This window comes from Takifugu rubripes, chromosome 14 (assembly GCF_901000725.2).
Source record: "Takifugu rubripes chromosome 14, fTakRub1.2, whole genome shotgun sequence".
Classification (NCBI taxonomy): domain Eukaryota; kingdom Metazoa; phylum Chordata; class Actinopteri; order Tetraodontiformes; family Tetraodontidae; genus Takifugu; species Takifugu rubripes.
In genome coordinates, this window is record NC_042298.1 from 4,819,824 (window position 1) to 4,835,819 (window position 15,996).

Here is a 15,996-nt window from a genome sequence, read left to right on the forward strand (position 1 = left end):
ACGCGTGCTGTTAGTAGGTGTCCATTCGATTCCCCAAGCTAACCTCTCAACAGGTTAGCTTGACCTCCCTGAAGTTTATGCTGTCTCAACTGCCGGTGCGTCTCGTTCTTGAGGGGTCTGGAAGGCAGAGAATTTCCCGAGGAAAAAACATGATGTGTGTGGTGAAATATCGTTAATTGCATTATTATGTTATTGGTATTCTAATAAAATTAGAAGAGAGTAGTTTCGTATGTAATACAAGAAGGATTAAAAATTGGGAAAGTGGAGAATGGGAACGGGTCTGTGTGTAAGCATGTTTAGTAAGAAGGAGGACAAAACAATAATGTGTGATATCTGCTTAGGTTAGGCTAGTCAGGCCTGTGCGCCTCTGCGTATGCTGACAACCGCTCCAATGTCATCAAAGAAGCCTCGGCACCCACATGGCCTTGGACATGTGTGCTACGGTACCGTGGTAAACAAAAAAAGTGTAGTCAAAACCTGAGCAATGTGACTCGCCTGTGTGAGTAGTGTAGCTGATGCAGTCTATGTGACTAAGATACGCCTCCTGCTGTGTAACCATGTCTGTATTTTAGTGGGAGTCTCCGACTCTCCCTTGCAAGGTCAAAAGGTACTTCGAAGTTTGGTCTCAACTTGTGTGGTGAACTTTGTTGGTGCGTCTGCCTGAATACACTTCTGAGGACTCGAGTAAGGATTCAACGACATGCGTCTAAGTTGAACGTGACTGTAAATTTATCAGTCGATACATTCCATGGTGGGGTACAAAAGCTGACTGTCCAGGAGCAAACGGGGGCATAAGGCGCCATCCCAAGGCCGGAGAGGTGCAGTTGGTTCAGTGAACGTTCAGGTACCTCAGAGGCCGGAGGTGGTCCACCACTAGGTTCTGCTCTGGAACATTATGCTTTATTACCTTCATTACCTCTTCTGATTGATTTTGCTGCTGCAATCCTGTTCGATTTTTGATTTTAATAAACACTGTGATTTTGAGAAAAAGAACAATCTTCTCTCTGTGGGTACAACCCACAACATTCATCAATCATCAACAATGACCTCACATCCAATCAGAGCTCGGGTTTGAATAGGCTGAAGAGGGTGCAGTCTCTCTAAGAGTCTGGACCCCAACTGTAGTTCCAGACAGGTTTTTATACTGTTCTTGGGAGCGCTTCCTCTTATTTTCCAACTAGCAAATGATCCATCATATAGTATACACATATACATTTACTCTTGCTCTCCCCAACATTTGCACACCTTCCTGTAGTGTATGTTAATGTATTCCTTCCTTACGGTTGCAATGTTTGCCTTTCCAGACTTGTTTATGGCCTGAAAGTGGGGGTTTCCAAGGGTGGGAATGGCTAAAAGGATATTGTCTGTTTAAAAAAAACATGGGAAAGTACACCTAACCTCTGATAAGAATACTAAAAAGTACATAATGGTGGAAAAGGGGGAAAAATGGCTAAATAGAAGGAGGAGCCCGGGGAGGAGTAAACCCAGGCTCCAAACTCTATAAAAGCTGGAGATTTCTTGCTAGATTTCAGACTAGCCCGGGCTACTTCTCATGCATGGTGAATTGTGAATCGACAATAAACCATCATTGGACCGTGAACCAGCTGACCCTGACTCATTATTCGACTTTGTCGTGGCAACTCTGCTTCAACCCATTGGCACTGGCATAGGCATTCTGACTTAGGAAAAGTGTAAGTTTATTAAGTAATCTGACAGAGAGGAAAAGCCACAACATTTTCAAATGAGAAAGAAGCATAAGGAAAAGGTATATAATACACAATCATGCGTGCGTGTTTAAAGGGTACTGTCAGAATTAAAATGTTTTTGCCTCCCTGTGCAGGGCCTTCTTCTCAGCTGCCGTATCACACTGTGGTGCAGGAGCAGAGAACGCTCTCCACTGCGCATCGACGTCAACGGGCCCTGCCAGCAAGGCAGGAGGTGCAATGGCTCCACGTAAGGTTGGTGAGGTGTAAGGCCAGGTACCCGACACTGGAGACCATCTCACACACCTGTTCCTCCCACGTGCAGAGGAGCGTGGATGACGTCTGTCACTCCTGAAATCCACAACCACCTCTTGACATTGATGCAGAGGTTGTTGCCCTCATACTCATCCAGCAGGTGATCCATCTCATCTCTATTGAAGATTCATTGTTGTTGGTGATGAAACCTTCTTGTAAGTCTGAGTGGGCATACATTTGACCCAGCCCCACTCCGAGTCTCAAGTTTACCAGTTTACCAGGGCAAAGAAAGGGAAGGACCCATTCACACCAGTTTAGTACTTCTTATTTAGTACTTCTTATCTTTTGGAGGTCGCGGTGTTTTGTACTCAAATTCCTCAGCAGGACAAAAGGCAAATTTCAAGTCAATTAAATTCTCCAATTACAACTTAGATTTAGGATTTCAGGGAAAGTGTATCACAGATGAAGCATATCACCAAGTGTTTGATTGTAATAGTTATTCTTGTGATTAAAACGTCTTTTGAAGCTCAAGGGCACCGACCGGTGGCAGCCTGGAGTCACTACAGCTCCAGAAGTATTAGTTTAACCCTTCACCACATACCACAGGCCATCATCTCAGATGTTTAAAATGAAGTATACACACAAAATACAAGGTTTAAAAACTTCATATCAAGCTTTTTATTTGGTATACAGATATTCATAGATTTATACAGTATATATATATAGATATATTTGTCACACAGGTGCCACTGCAAAGTCAAAGACAAACCTATTTTCACTAACAAAAACGAAATAAATGTGCTTAATTTTAAAGCTGTGCTGTAAAGAGCCTGTAATGAACGACGACTAAAACTGGAATGATAAGGTAACTGCCAGTCAGAAAACAATCACTTGTGATTTATCAATAAAGATCGATCAATTAGGCAATAGTGGCAACGTGGACTCTTAGTGTTCTACTAGAGAACAAGGACTTTGACGTGGTATGCGTACGTACAGACAGTGCAGAAATGTACAAACAGTAAATTAGGAAGTTACTCACTCACTCACTCGTTGCTGTGGTCAATTCTCTGATACAGAACAGAAACCCAAGCATGTTCTGGGACACGGCAGCCCCCCCCCCACTCACACACACTGGCACAATAACATTCAAAACAAGGCTGGCCCAGCACTACCTTTACACTTCTAGAGTGTAAAGTGCAAACACACACCACAGTAGGATAGTGGACAAGTGTAATTAACAGTAACCAAAACAAGAGAACGGGAATACTGATCTGGGAAAAACATCTGGGAACCATTATTAAAGTAGATCAGATATGCAGAACGTATGTTGAAAAGTTAAATGACGACATGAGGGAAGTGCTGCACAAAAAGTGGTGCCTGTGTGTGAGCAGGTTTATGTGCGTTTCTATCTCTACATCAGGAGCAGGTGGCACTGAAGTGTTTCAATTCAGTTCCCGGATCCCTCGTGTGTTCACTCGGAGTCTCTCTGCACCTCTGAGGCATCGGCCCGACAAATGGGACACGTCCTGTTGGCCTGAGGATAGAAAAAAGAAAAGCTCCAGGTAGGTTAATATACGCAGTTAACAAAGACAGCCTCAACGCTGCTAGTCGAAGGCGTTTGAAGCAGTATTCCTACGCCAATCATATGTGTACTATAGGGGACTTACCCTCAACCATTTGTCCACACACTTCCCATGGAACTCATGGCTACAGGGCAGGACTCGCAGTAGCTGGCGGGACTCAAAATCACTCATACACACCACACACCTGTAGCCAAACAAATATTAGCATCTCAAAGGTGAGGAGATGTGAACAGATCTAGGTTCAGCTGTCATCAGATTTAGTACATGCAATAAACTGCTCCAACTGTCTGAGAACCGCTGCTCAGTGGTGAATACAGGGGGCTCGAGAGAAGGAAGGTGGGATAATCGGGCGTTACTCACAGTGTTTGTTCAGACTGATGGTTATTTGGATTGAAACGGTAGGAAGGAAGCTGTTCAATATCCCCCTTTGTCAGCCCTCGCAGTTTAGCCTCCCCAAGACGCTCGGCGAGGTTCAGGAGGGCCTGGGAACCAACACCCGCAAAAATCTTTATTAATCAAACGATGACAGAAGCCGAACTAGCAGTAAAGGACAAACCTCGTAATTTTCTACTTCTCCATCATCTACTTCCAGCTCCAGACTGATAGCAGGACCGGTGGGCTGGACTGGCAGCATTGACCTACAGACAGAGACAGAGAGGACACCTGAGCACTCGTCTGTGTGAAGTGTATTCAGATGACCTGCCTCAGGCTGCAATGTCCTCACCCCAGAGATACTTTAAATGTGTAGGTTGATATTAGAATTAACCATGATAAATACAGCCCATATGTGCAGTGAGGAGGTCAGTGTACAGATCTACTTACAGGAAGTAAGGCAGGAGGCTGGGGTGGTAAGGCGAAGGAGGCAGTGGCTGCTGTGCGCGGTACCGTCGTGCCGGGAGACGCCGAGGAATAAAGTTTGGATAGGACTAGAGTGTGAATGAAAAGACAAGAAAATGATGGAATGCCAATAAGTTGTTTTTCTCCATACTGGATCAATTTCCTGCTGCTCACCATTCCGAAAAACTCCTGCGGCAGAGGGTCATGGGAGAGGAAGTGAAGCTGTGTGGAGTGTTGGGTGAGTGCAGGGTGGGTTGTAGGTGGATAGTGGAGTCCAGCGCCCAAAGACAGGTGTTCTCCCAGCAGCTCTACGTCATTCTCTATCCTCTGCAACGGCTGGTGGGGCGATAAATAGAGCAAAGTTGTTGACACCATTATTCAATTAGTCATTCACAGCGATTTACTTCAGTTACAGAAATGTTACATTTATGTGGCGATATAATTACTGTACGGAAGCATCACCGGCTGTGGCCCAGTAACAAATGAAAGAAGAGATCAAATGGCCAAATTGTTTAAGCCTCAGGGAATCAAAGCCAGGGGGGCTTTGATCCCAAAGCATACCTACCCTTTGTTTAACCGCTGTTAATGTCTGGATAGAAGCTCCAGCTCATGAACACCTGGTTGTACGCAGCCTAGATAGCAACTGGAACTTCACCATCTCTGTATCTGTAATGCTAAAACTTCATACCCGATCTAAACTCAGAATAAAATATACCCGCACCATCCCTCAGAAGCATCCTTGATTCTCTGACCGAAATCATAGTCCATGACCTGCCGCCTCACCCAGCAATCGCTCGCGTCCCACTCTCAAATAACCACGTTTGGACTTAAATCAAGTATCACTCATGCATCGCATTGTATATTTCTGAGCCCAGAGAGAGAAAAAATCCTGCTCACTGATCTAGCCTGCTGCGTTGGATAAGGTCCGAATTGTCCAGGCTGGGGCAGATGGGGTGGGTGGTGGGAGAGGTGTGTGGGGGGACGGGGGAGGTGAGGAGGGGGCAGCAGGAAGGCAGGGTCACCGGACAGCAGAGACTGGAATGGGTAAGACATGGGTAAATGCTGCACAGAACAGGTCTGAAGCACCTAAAGACAGAAAAATAAAGAAATTCAGCACATTCCGCCCCACACCGAAATTAATCTGATGGAGACGCAGAAGCACTCACCGGGGGTGGGACGCTGCAGACAGGATAGTGCTGTCCGCTGAAGACTACTGAGCATGCTGGGATCTGCTGTGGCGCTGAGCGAGGCGGGAGCACTGGCGGTACTCCAGGGGGAGACACGGGATACGATACTGGTGCTGAACCCTAGATACATCAAAAGGGGCACGTTCAACTAGGTCCCATCTGGGCAGCATGTGTACGTGACAGTCAGCTGGTAGTCACCTGCTCATGGAGGTCCAGAACCATGCTGCTTTGAGGCTGGGACGGGTGAGGATGGGGATGCTGGTGCTGCGGATGCGCCACAGGATGCAGCAGTCTGGGAGACAGGTTTGGCGACGCGTGGAGGGGCCTCGGGGAAGGGTTCGGGGGGTGGTGGCCCGGGCGTTCTTCGGGACCAGGTCCCAGTCCCCGGGGTGCTTGCTGGTTGTAAGGTGTGTAGCCCTGAGGAGGAGCCAGGTGACGGTAGTTCTCATCCTGGTGGCCCGACGGCAGCCCGTGGTGAGAGTGTAGGTGATGCTGATGATGGTGGCCGTTGGGATGGTGGTGGTGGTGGTGGTGGTGGTGATGGTGGTGGTTGTGGTTGTGGTTGTTGTTGTTGTGGGTGTGGTGGTGGTGGTGGCGGGACAGGCGATCTCTCCGGCCACGGCGTCTCATTGGAGGACTGAGGGGAAAGAAATCTATGAGTTCATGTTTAAGAATCTGAGCTTGTGGAAGGCTCAAAGGCTAACTGGGAATAGGATGAAGAAATAAGAGGGAATTTCATCTGCAAGTATGGGAAAGTCTAGAAAACAGATATTTGCATTAAGTGTATGCAAAGATCCAGCTGTGTTTCCGACACGCCCTCACCTTCGTCTGTTGCGGAGCGGCGTGTGGCATCGCTCTGCCATGTAATGGGGGTGTGGTCTGCGACTGGGAGGAAGCTCCCAGGGACGAATTGGTGAGGAAGGAGTAGAGGGAGGGGCAGAGTTTAAGTCCAACATGGGCTGCTGCGAAAGGCGCTGCCTTTTCGGGCTTGGGCTGTCCTCCATCTGCACGCAGAGGTACGGGAGGAGGGGAAGCCGGGGAAGTGGTCGGCCAAGGAAATAAGGCGACGGATAAAGGCAGAGAATGAATACAATGGCATAAATCCTCTTCACGGTGGGAATCAAAGCGGTGGTCCAGCGTCATACTCACTTTGTCCAGATCCTCGCTGCACACATTATCTGGATGGAAATGTAGGACTACTCCTGCAGATCACAGAGAGGGACACAATCAAATCAAAACATTACAGGACACGTCACAGATAAACAACAGAGATTCTCCAAATTCACGGCTTCTCCTTCAGATCTCACTGGAAACCTAAAAGAGACCCCCCCCCCAAAGATTAGGTTTTTTCTTTCTTTAGAAAATATTCTGTGCAATTGAATTTCCTGCTTCAAATGAGCAGATGAGGGAGGAAATCATCTCTGGAAAATGTCACACTGGACGCGTCCTCTCTGGCTAACGAGCGTCTCTCATCCACCATGAAAAGTCCACCAGAAACACCACAGACTCTGCGGGTATAGATTCTTTACTCAAAATTATTACTCCATTCATGTTCAGAAACCGCCGCACAGGTGCAATTTCCAATTTTTAAATTTGTGATCCAACCTTTTCGTGTTGGTTCTGTCCACGTGAATTGGCACTTGTTCTTTGAATGTTATTGAAAGGAAATGCCTAACAACTTTGCCAAAAAAGCAGCATTTTTGAGAAAAGGCTTTTCTTTCTGAATCATAAGACCCAGGAATCCTGAAGGGATTGGTCTTACTGATCCAGTGCTTCTCTCCCTTTTCTCTAAGTCATAAAAATCTCCCTCCAAAGATCAATAGAGCGGCAGCTCTTCCAGCTGTTTATCTGGGAGTCCACATGTCCAATCTGGAAGCAGTCTGTGCACACAGACAATTCAGCAGCTTAAAAGGAATGTCCTTGAACTTGGCTGACAAGAATTTCTTCCAAGCGGTCCCCCAAAAACCTTTAATCACCACCAAAAAAAAAAAGGGGGGGGGGCAATCTCCTCCCTTATCTCTTTCTCATCCAAACAGCCCCTTCAGCCTCCTGAGAACAAACAGACCTAAAAGCCTTCCCCAATCCTTTATCATCGTTGCATTGGAACCCCCGAACTATGTGAAGTTGGAGAGTTTTGACAGCTCAAAGATGCACAGCCAGTGGCAGCATCAAACAGAATGGCTAGCCTGACTAGCATGACTGACTAGCCAGAATCAATGTCCAAGATTCTTTTTGAAACCGGAGGGCCAAAGAGAGGAGGGGGGTGGATGGAGCCAGGCTGGACTGGTTCTGCCCACGATTAGACACGACCTTGTTTCCGAGCGTGGCACCTGGGGAAGGCTGACACCGTTTCTTTGCCAGTCGTGACAGATAATGAAATCAGGCTGCCAGGCAGGATTTTCAACCTGAGAGTATTAGCTGTCATCAAGGGGCAATTTGCTTCTGCTCTTTATATTTATACAAAGACTTGAGCCATTTGAGCCAAACTAAAGAGGAAAAATCCATCTCAAAACCCTGTTAGTAATGAACTAGAAACTCAAGACAGGTTTGACGGCGCTACATTAAGCTGAAGCAGATCGAGTGATGAGACAAAACTAAAACCCTTTTAAACGCCCACAAAAATCAAGCTTAAATTACAATGTTAAGAATATCTGCACAGAACTGGCACACAATAGACATATTACAGTCATGTAAGTGGGGGGGGGGCACATGTGGGGGGCAAAGGAAGGCATCCAGACAAATGAATGATGCTCTTTTAAAGTCAGCCACGCCATCCCCTCTGTAGATCCTCAAGTTTGAGGAGCACGCCCTTCTGAGTGTCCTCCCTGTTATAGCTATTTTGGTCATCTTAAAACACTGATCTTTCACAGCTGCTTAAAAGCTGGATTTTATTCATTCACTCTCTCTTCTGCCTTTGAGGGAATCCAAGCTGATATTACAGATCGCTTTACGGTCCTTTACTAATGGATCAGCAATCAAAATCGTTTTCATCCCCGTTGAAATGTTATTTAATGATTTTGAACATACCGACCCTCCTGTAAAGTGGCAACCAGCAATGTAAATAAATGCATCTCGCTCAAAAAACAACTTAATCTGTCAGCTCATCTGTGCCAGCCACATAAACTTTAACACCTTATTAATAAATTTACAGTATTAGACTAAAATGCAAGGGGGCAGAAAATAACGCTATGATCACTTTGGGCTATTAAATAATTTTGTTCCACATTATTCTGTTTATTCTGGGAAGTGTGGAAGATGGCTTCTCAGTCCACATCACGGATCGGTTGCCTTAATCCATCATCAACTTAGACAAACATAAATGTTTGTTTTGCTCAACGTCTATTAACCTGGAAACGAGAGAAAAAAACAAAAAAAACACAAACAACCAAACTTCAAGGCAGCTCTAATCTGCGACTACTGCAAGCAGCCAGTAGAAAAACGCAGGGAGGCTTTCAGTTGCATGTTTCCAAATCTGCTAATGCCCCGCTTACAGCCCCGAGGGGGTAAATTCAGCGGGACTGGGCATGTGATGATGCCGATGCTGCTGCTCTACTAATGCCAGCTCACCGGCCCCGGGGTGCCTGTGTGCTCCGTGTGCTCCGTGTGCTGAATGGCGCTGCGCCCCCGCAGACAGGTAGCTCCCCTGGTTGTGCTGCTGCTGGTTCTCCGGGTAGCTGCGACCTCCATGATGCGGGGCCCACCCGGGGTTGCTCTGCTGCGGGAAGCTCACCCCTCCTCCACTGGCGCCCATCATGCTCCCGCTGCCCGCCGCGCCGCCGTTGCCTCCAACGTTGCCGTTCATGCTGAAATGGTAAAAGCCGGACCGAGACCGCGACCGAGTCCTCGGGGGGTCCATGGCTGGGGAGGAGCAGGGCGGTGGTGGATGGGCGTAATGGAGCTCGGCTGGAGATACGCTCGCGGAAAAGTGCCTATTCTTCTCTCTAGTCGCCTAGTTTCAATTGGTGATGGTCGGATATTGCGAGGGAGTTCTGAGGCATTTAAATCTCTAGGTTTTGTTTTATTTCTATCGGCACAATGAGGTGAGATACCTGGAAGCAGCTGGTTCAGCCCTCAACACCATCTGCACCGCATCCACGCTCGGTCATTTACGCAAACTGGCACCTATCATCGGCAAACCTCCGCAAGCGCCTTAAATTAACATTTAGAGCCAAAACGCCACAATCAAGCCAGTGTTAATTATCCACCTTAATTATCACAGGGCTCCCCCCCCCTGGCGTTAACCAAACAGCTGAGCAAGTCTAAGACTCTCTATTGTCTTGTCTTGTCTTGTCACAGCTCCTTCCCCCAGACACGCAGCAAACCAACGCATTTAAGTGTTGTGCAGCAGAGAATTGCACAATAACTTGTGCACAACAAAAAAGAAAAGGCAACTCCAGCCGACCGTCGCTCGCTCGGCGCCGACAGCGTTGCGAGTTAAATTCTCCAGTCCCCAAACACAAGCAAGATGGCTAGCTGTCGAGCGTTAGCAAACTAAACACAGAGCCGATGGCTGGCGGAAGAATAAAGTTACTGGCATAGGGTAGAGAGCAAATTCCGACGAAATTCAACGGGGTAATTCACCCGAAGCGTTAAAGCGACACCCCTTTTGCGCTGGATGGCTATACCTGCCCTTCCATTAGGACAATTCCGATTCTTCGGCTAGCTTCAGGAAGCGGAGTCTAGAGGAAAAACAAGTCCCACTGTTCCGACATTACAAGCTAGCCGCCGTCGCACTGTGGCGGGGTTCGGCTCGTCGGCAAACGGCGTCAGGAGCGGTTCGCCTCGGCCCGCACAGGGAAACAAAAAGCCGCCTTATCCGCCAAGTCAGGCGGACGGTATTTGTCAAATTTAAATCCCCTCTCGCATTAGCTATCGAGCGTTATCTCTGGTCGGTGGGGAGTGTAGCGGAGATCAATCAATGGTAGTTTCGCATCTCCAACCAGGCGAAAGCAATCGAACGTAGATAAGCGCGGAGCTCGGTAACGACTTGCCCGGCGATGTTTGGCGACGTCGGACACTCCAATCAACCGCGACAATAACCCAGAAGTCGTTAAAAACAATCCCAGCGTGGAGGATTCGGAGACCCGGATCGTTTAAACTGGATTCCACGCAGCCTTTTGTCATCAGAGTTGATTGCTTCGTCCTGGCGAACCGCGGGCAGCTGCCCAGGACATTAATAATTCAATACTTCATAGCAGAAGTACTACAAGATAAAGGTTTGGAAACCGTAGGCGTCGTTCTGGTTTCCAGGTAACTAACGCAAGCTCCAGATATCCCGAAGCTCTGGTCATACCAACCACGACGCGCATCGTGTGCACTGTGTTTTCAATTCTGGTCATTTTCCAATTCACGCAGCGCTGCAAAGACTTCTTTTATGGTGAAACATCGTGAATACAGTGCATTCTTTAAAAAACAAAACAACCAAAAAACACGGTACAATACAAAGGAGCTAGTAAATTCACCAGCACATCAGATGTTTTAATGGGGAATACTAAGAAAGATTTATTACGCGTATAATATGCAGCCATTATCTTCTTCTCTGTTGCACTCTTTTTAAAGAATTAAAGTTTTCAGCGTCGCTATAAAAATCTGTGTGCTTAATTCCACCTCTTTTTTTCCATTTCTCCGTTTTTCTAGTCCTTGTGCCTCCTTCCTCCCCCTTTCTCTTTTTGCGTGGAGAGTCCGTAGCGTGCCAGTGACCCTGGAGTGGGGAACTGAAGGAGCCTGCAGTGAAATCTTCATCGTAGTTCTCTGGGGATCTCTCCAGCACCGTGCCCTCCCGCCTGGCCTGAGCTTCCCTCCTCAGCCTCTTTACCTCCCGCCTCTCTCTTCTTCGCTCTGGCCACGTCTTTCTCCTGCCAGCTCGGCTCAGCGTCTCCGGTTTTACCCTGCTCCCCTCTTTGACTGTTTGGCTCCCCGTGTCGCTTTTCTTTGTGGTCTCGGGGGGCTGCAGGTCAGGCACAGATGCAGTATTCAGCAGCTCTGGAAACAGCCCCAACAGAAAGAGAGTGCTGTAACGTTACGCAACTAAAAGCCACTTAAACCAGGCTAAACTCCAGGTTGTCAGATGATTAAACTGCAGAATGCATCGGTTTTGGCTCATCTAATAAACAAGCATTTTAGTGCACATTGGGTGTGTTTTATACAGTTGGGCAGCTTGTAAATGAGCCAGTTCGAGCCTTTTATAATTAAGTGAATGACAGAAACAAAGTTCTTTCTTTTGTATCTAAATACAAATTGAGGATGGGTGGTGGGTGGATAGATACAGTCAGTCAGTCAGTTAGTTAGTTAGTCTGTTGATTTGATCAATATTTACACAGGAAAAAAGAATGCCACTGTTGCTGCTTTGTTTTCTAGATTATGTGCTTTTAGAACCTGTAACTAATTTACTGAGCCACAGGTGCACCGCTGGCCACACCCGGGCCAGGAGCGTAACAGTAAAACTTTTAAATAGATGATGGGTTCGAATATAAACATTCCATAAACTGTTTAAGATGGAGAATTGGAGGGGATGGCCTCAGGCATTGTAAAGACTAAAATACCCCTTTATCAACTAAAAGAGTGAGCCTTTGCTACAGCAAGCAGGTAAAGACTGTAAAAAGTTGTGTTAAGGCATATCAAATATTTAAGAAGCCAGCAACAACTAAAGTCATCATGCACTCTATAATAAGCAATAAAAGCAGACGTTCTGAAGTAGTTAGAGAGGAACTGATCGTGAAATACTGGTCAATATCAGTTTTTGAATCGTTATCTACCCATACCGAGTGTTTTCTGTTTTTATTCATCGCTTTGTGTTTTGTTATTTATTCCACAGGGGGAAAAAAGGAAATCATTGCTATAGAATAACTGTCATTCATCCCACCACAACACTATCTTTGGAGGAAAATTTCACACCCTGAAGGCACCTTTGACAGATCAGTCAGAAAACACACGATGAGTGAGAACAGCTATTAGCGGCACTACGGCAAATATCAACCGATACCCACATTTTCCGACGTGTCGGTGCAACCTGAGAAATAATCATGTGTTTTCTACAAAATATATTTTAATCTCACTGAAAGGAAAGCAATCCTATGGGAGATGAGACACGCCACATGCTTCTGCTGATATTGCATTGTCTACTAAAGCGCCTACAAACATCCAAACCTCCACCAGCAGCAGCGAAGTCAACACGTTTCAGCACAGTTCTCTCACCCAGCCTCACGCTCATCTCAGAAGTTCACCCTTCAAACGTGACCGTATCAACCATGCGTTAAACTGATGAGTGCTTCCAGAGCAGCAACACCTTCCTGATATTGCAGGTTGATGAGTGGCATCATAGCAACAACAGAGGTGCATGTAAGCGCACGCACACAAGTCTGGGTTTTCTTTCAGTCCTGCAGAATGTTGCGACACAGCTACAAAGACAGGAAGTTTGGGTGAATGATGGGAAGAATGGATCAATTGTTCTATCTTCTGATGTACAACGCAGCAATCCAAGACAGGTTTACAAGGTGGATTTATGGTGCGTCTCAATATTCACCCGGTCCGCAGAATTCATGAAATTCACAATGAAGCAAGGAGCAGCAAAACCTGAAACCTGATGCTGCACAAAAGCTGCTGCTTAAGGATGTTATATATACCCCTGATTCCCAAATATTGTACTGTCCCCAGGAGATGGGAGGATACGAACGGAGGGAAATCAAATCAGATCTGTTATAAATGCACCCAAGGAAGTTCTGAGGTTCTACAGTTACACGACTGCAATGTCGGAATCAAAACAAGTGTGATACAAAAATGCATGACTACTTTACTTAATCGAACACATTTCCTATTTAAAGGAGGACATTTTTCTTACCATTGACTCTGTTCTGCATCCTGGTGTGATGCCCCATGACGTCCCTGATGGTGTCATAGTGGCAAACGTAGGGCACTGATGGAAAGGTCCCACTCACCATCCTCCTCTTGGTGCACTCCTGATATTGACAAAAGATCAAATGAAAAACTAGAGATGGTAAAAGCGAGAGAAAAAAAACCAAAACTGCATGACTTCAGTAAAAACTTACATGGCCACGATGGCCTCTCCCAGAGCAGTTGTAGCAGTAACTACGGGATTTCTTATGTTTCTGTTTATGTGGCCTGAGTGGGACTTCTAATGTCACCTGGAACAAAAGCAGAGGGACATTTTTACATCATTTTGAATCTTTATTTCTTCAGATTGACACAGCTCTCCTTCTCTGCTCCTTATTTGAATATGGAACTTATTGCTTACTACGTTTTTTGACAGAATGGGAGGAAAAGTGCAATCACGCTGCCTTACTGTCAAATGGTACTGTCTCCATGTGTCGGGGCAGGCCTGCGGAAAAACAGAAAGATGATGAGAAAGTTCAGAAATTTAGCAAAGGGAAGATAAAGGCGTTGTAAATAAACTCACATCAAGGAGGTGTCCTGCCACGCCACAGCGTTGGCAATGTTGGTTCCACACAGGAGGCCTTTTACAGGGTCCGGGCACGTGCGAGGGCAGTCCACAGCTGGAGCACGGTCGGCTCGGACAGTCCCGACAGACGTGGCCCCGGGTCCCGCAAAGAATACACATAGGAGATTTCTGCCGGAATGTGGACAAGAATATTAGAAGAGTCAGGACTCGGAAACGTTAACAAATGCCGAAACACAACACACAAACCAGCAGGTGGCAGCAGTGAGAGGCAGAAAGATCCACTTCGCCCTGCTAATGACCATGTGATATATTTGTCAACACAGAGGCTCGTGAGAGCACTCCTTCACCTTCTGGTAGTAGCAGCTACTGCTGAGGTGTCCAGTCCTGTTGCAGATGCTGCAGATCTGAGAACGGCTGGGCACAAAATACCTCACAGGCAGCAGCTTACCGGTGTCACCCTGGATAAAAATGAGATGGCATGAAAGAAAAGTCATCAGCCATGATCGTTTACGCCTTAGTCAATTGCACTACACCACATGCGCAAAAATATTAACACCAAAGGGAAATATTACCTTGTCCTTTTCTGATACAGCCCAGCAGGAATTGGTTTCTAAATTGCCACACTGACCTATAATGAGTAATGATTAGAATTTGTCCACCACAGCTCAAATGTTTATGGTTCTAATAAGGATATTACAGACACACCACCCCTGCAGTTAAATAGTCAATGAAAAACAACTTTTACACATGGCATAGACGCAGGACTTATTAGGAGTTCTGCCTGTATCTCCCTGACGCTTTAGCGAACTGAAGGTAAGTTGTGAAAGGAAGTGAAGCCACTGGCTGGCAGAATGAGACAAAGTGGTTGTTTATGGAAGCTGGAGTTCTAGTATGCATACACACATTAAATGGATGATGGAGTCATTTCAAACACATCTGGAAAGGAATAAAATGGTTAATTAATCCTATGTTATTCATTGGAAATCTGTCATGCATACCCAAGGCACCATCAAGGATAGGCGCACCTTCATCAGGAGAGTCTTCCTCAGAGCTTTTCCAATAGCTCAGGTTGAGGTGGATGCTGGAGTCACCCGGTTGCTCACCTCTTCCCAGGATCATCCACTCCTCAATGGCCTCCTCCTCAGCTTGTGCACCCAAACTGGAAGCAGGACTCGGGCTGTCGTCCCTCATCTTCGGTCCAGAGGTGATGCTGAATGCCAGCAGGAGTGGAGGAGACCTTTCAACACTGAGGGCTGCTGTCTGTTTAGAGCTGGTCCTGCGATGTTTATGGTTCCCGATGTCAAAGTCCAGTTCATCATCTGAACTACTGGCGCCTTCGATAAAGAGTGTGTCCTCCCAGCCGTCCCCATCAGCTCCGTCTCCGGTTCTTGGAGTAACATCCATTGTGGAAACAGCACCACCAAGTGAACATTCACGGAACTGCTACCCAACTGAGATAACGTCCCGTTTAACGTGTGGGTCCAAACTGCTACTTGCGTAAGGCCACGCTTTAACTGTCCAGGTTCGGCGTTTCTTCATCATACGCTCAATTATGATATCGATCCTTGAAAGTGTACTTACACATGGGGCTAACACACGCCATGCTAACGCAAGGTAGCCAAGACGATCCTGAAAGAACTGCGGTATTTAAGATAATACCTTTCCCTTGTAAATCATCATTGTCCTAGACCGAGGTTTGCTTTGGCGCTGTCCAGATTATTCAGTCTGAAAAGGCTTTTCAGCGGCCTTTTCTGTTTATACTCTGGGAGAAATGTGGTTGAAGGGTTACCCGGCGTTTCCGTGCGAATTGTGTTGGCCAACTAAAACTGATACCAGTTTATATTTGTCGCTGCGCAGGAATAGTTTTGCTTGCCATTCCGTTGTAAACATTATTAAAACAATTAAAGTACTAATCAGTACATATATATATATTAAATCAATAATGCCATCAAATGTTTATTAAAGTATTTAACATAGTCATTTATGGTGTTTGTCATCTGTTTTATGATTGAGAA

The 15,996-nt window shown here is 46.4% G+C and overlaps 2 protein-coding genes across 6 annotated transcripts; both read right to left on the bottom strand.

The window, feature by feature from the left end:
* Positions 1-2,617: 2,617 nt before the first annotated feature.
* LOC101067481 (E3 ubiquitin-protein ligase RNF38-like) lies at positions 2,618-10,642 on the bottom strand. Of its 2 annotated transcripts, none has more exons than XM_011610612.2 (12): positions 9,133-10,642; positions 6,715-6,767; positions 6,388-6,569; positions 5,764-6,202; positions 5,545-5,685; positions 5,276-5,464; positions 4,553-4,714; positions 4,364-4,467; positions 4,098-4,179; positions 3,902-4,023; positions 3,626-3,725; positions 2,618-3,492 (listed from the first exon to the last, which is right to left on the bottom strand). In XM_011610612.2, exons 1-12 carry the CDS (start codon positions 9,419-9,421, stop codon positions 3,430-3,432), a joined length of 1,926 nt encoding a protein of 641 aa, XP_011608914.2. In that variant the 5' UTR covers positions 9,422-10,642; the 3' UTR covers positions 2,618-3,429. The 2 variants fall into 2 exon arrangements, with proteins under 2 accessions (XP_011608914.2, XP_029703040.1); XM_029847180.1 differs by having other exon boundaries at positions 10,191-10,639.
* Positions 10,643-10,924: 282 nt separating this feature from the next.
* Positions 10,925-15,811, bottom strand: LOC105417354 (zinc finger CCHC domain-containing protein 7-like). Of its 4 annotated transcripts, none has more exons than XM_029847184.1 (8): positions 15,085-15,811; positions 14,554-14,609; positions 14,329-14,439; positions 13,979-14,149; positions 13,817-13,900; positions 13,611-13,706; positions 13,403-13,520; positions 10,925-11,547 (listed from the first exon to the last, which is right to left on the bottom strand). In XM_029847184.1, the coding sequence occupies exons 1-8, from the start codon at positions 15,383-15,385 to the stop codon at positions 11,093-11,095; spliced, it is 1,392 nt and encodes a 463-aa protein (XP_029703044.1). In that variant the 5' UTR covers positions 15,386-15,811; the 3' UTR covers positions 10,925-11,092. The 4 variants fall into 4 exon arrangements, with proteins under 4 accessions (XP_029703044.1, XP_029703042.1, XP_029703043.1 ...); XM_029847182.1 differs by having other exon boundaries at positions 15,007-15,811; XM_029847183.1 differs by having other exon boundaries at positions 13,865-13,900; positions 14,980-15,811.
* Positions 15,812-15,996: the final 185 nt, after the last annotated feature.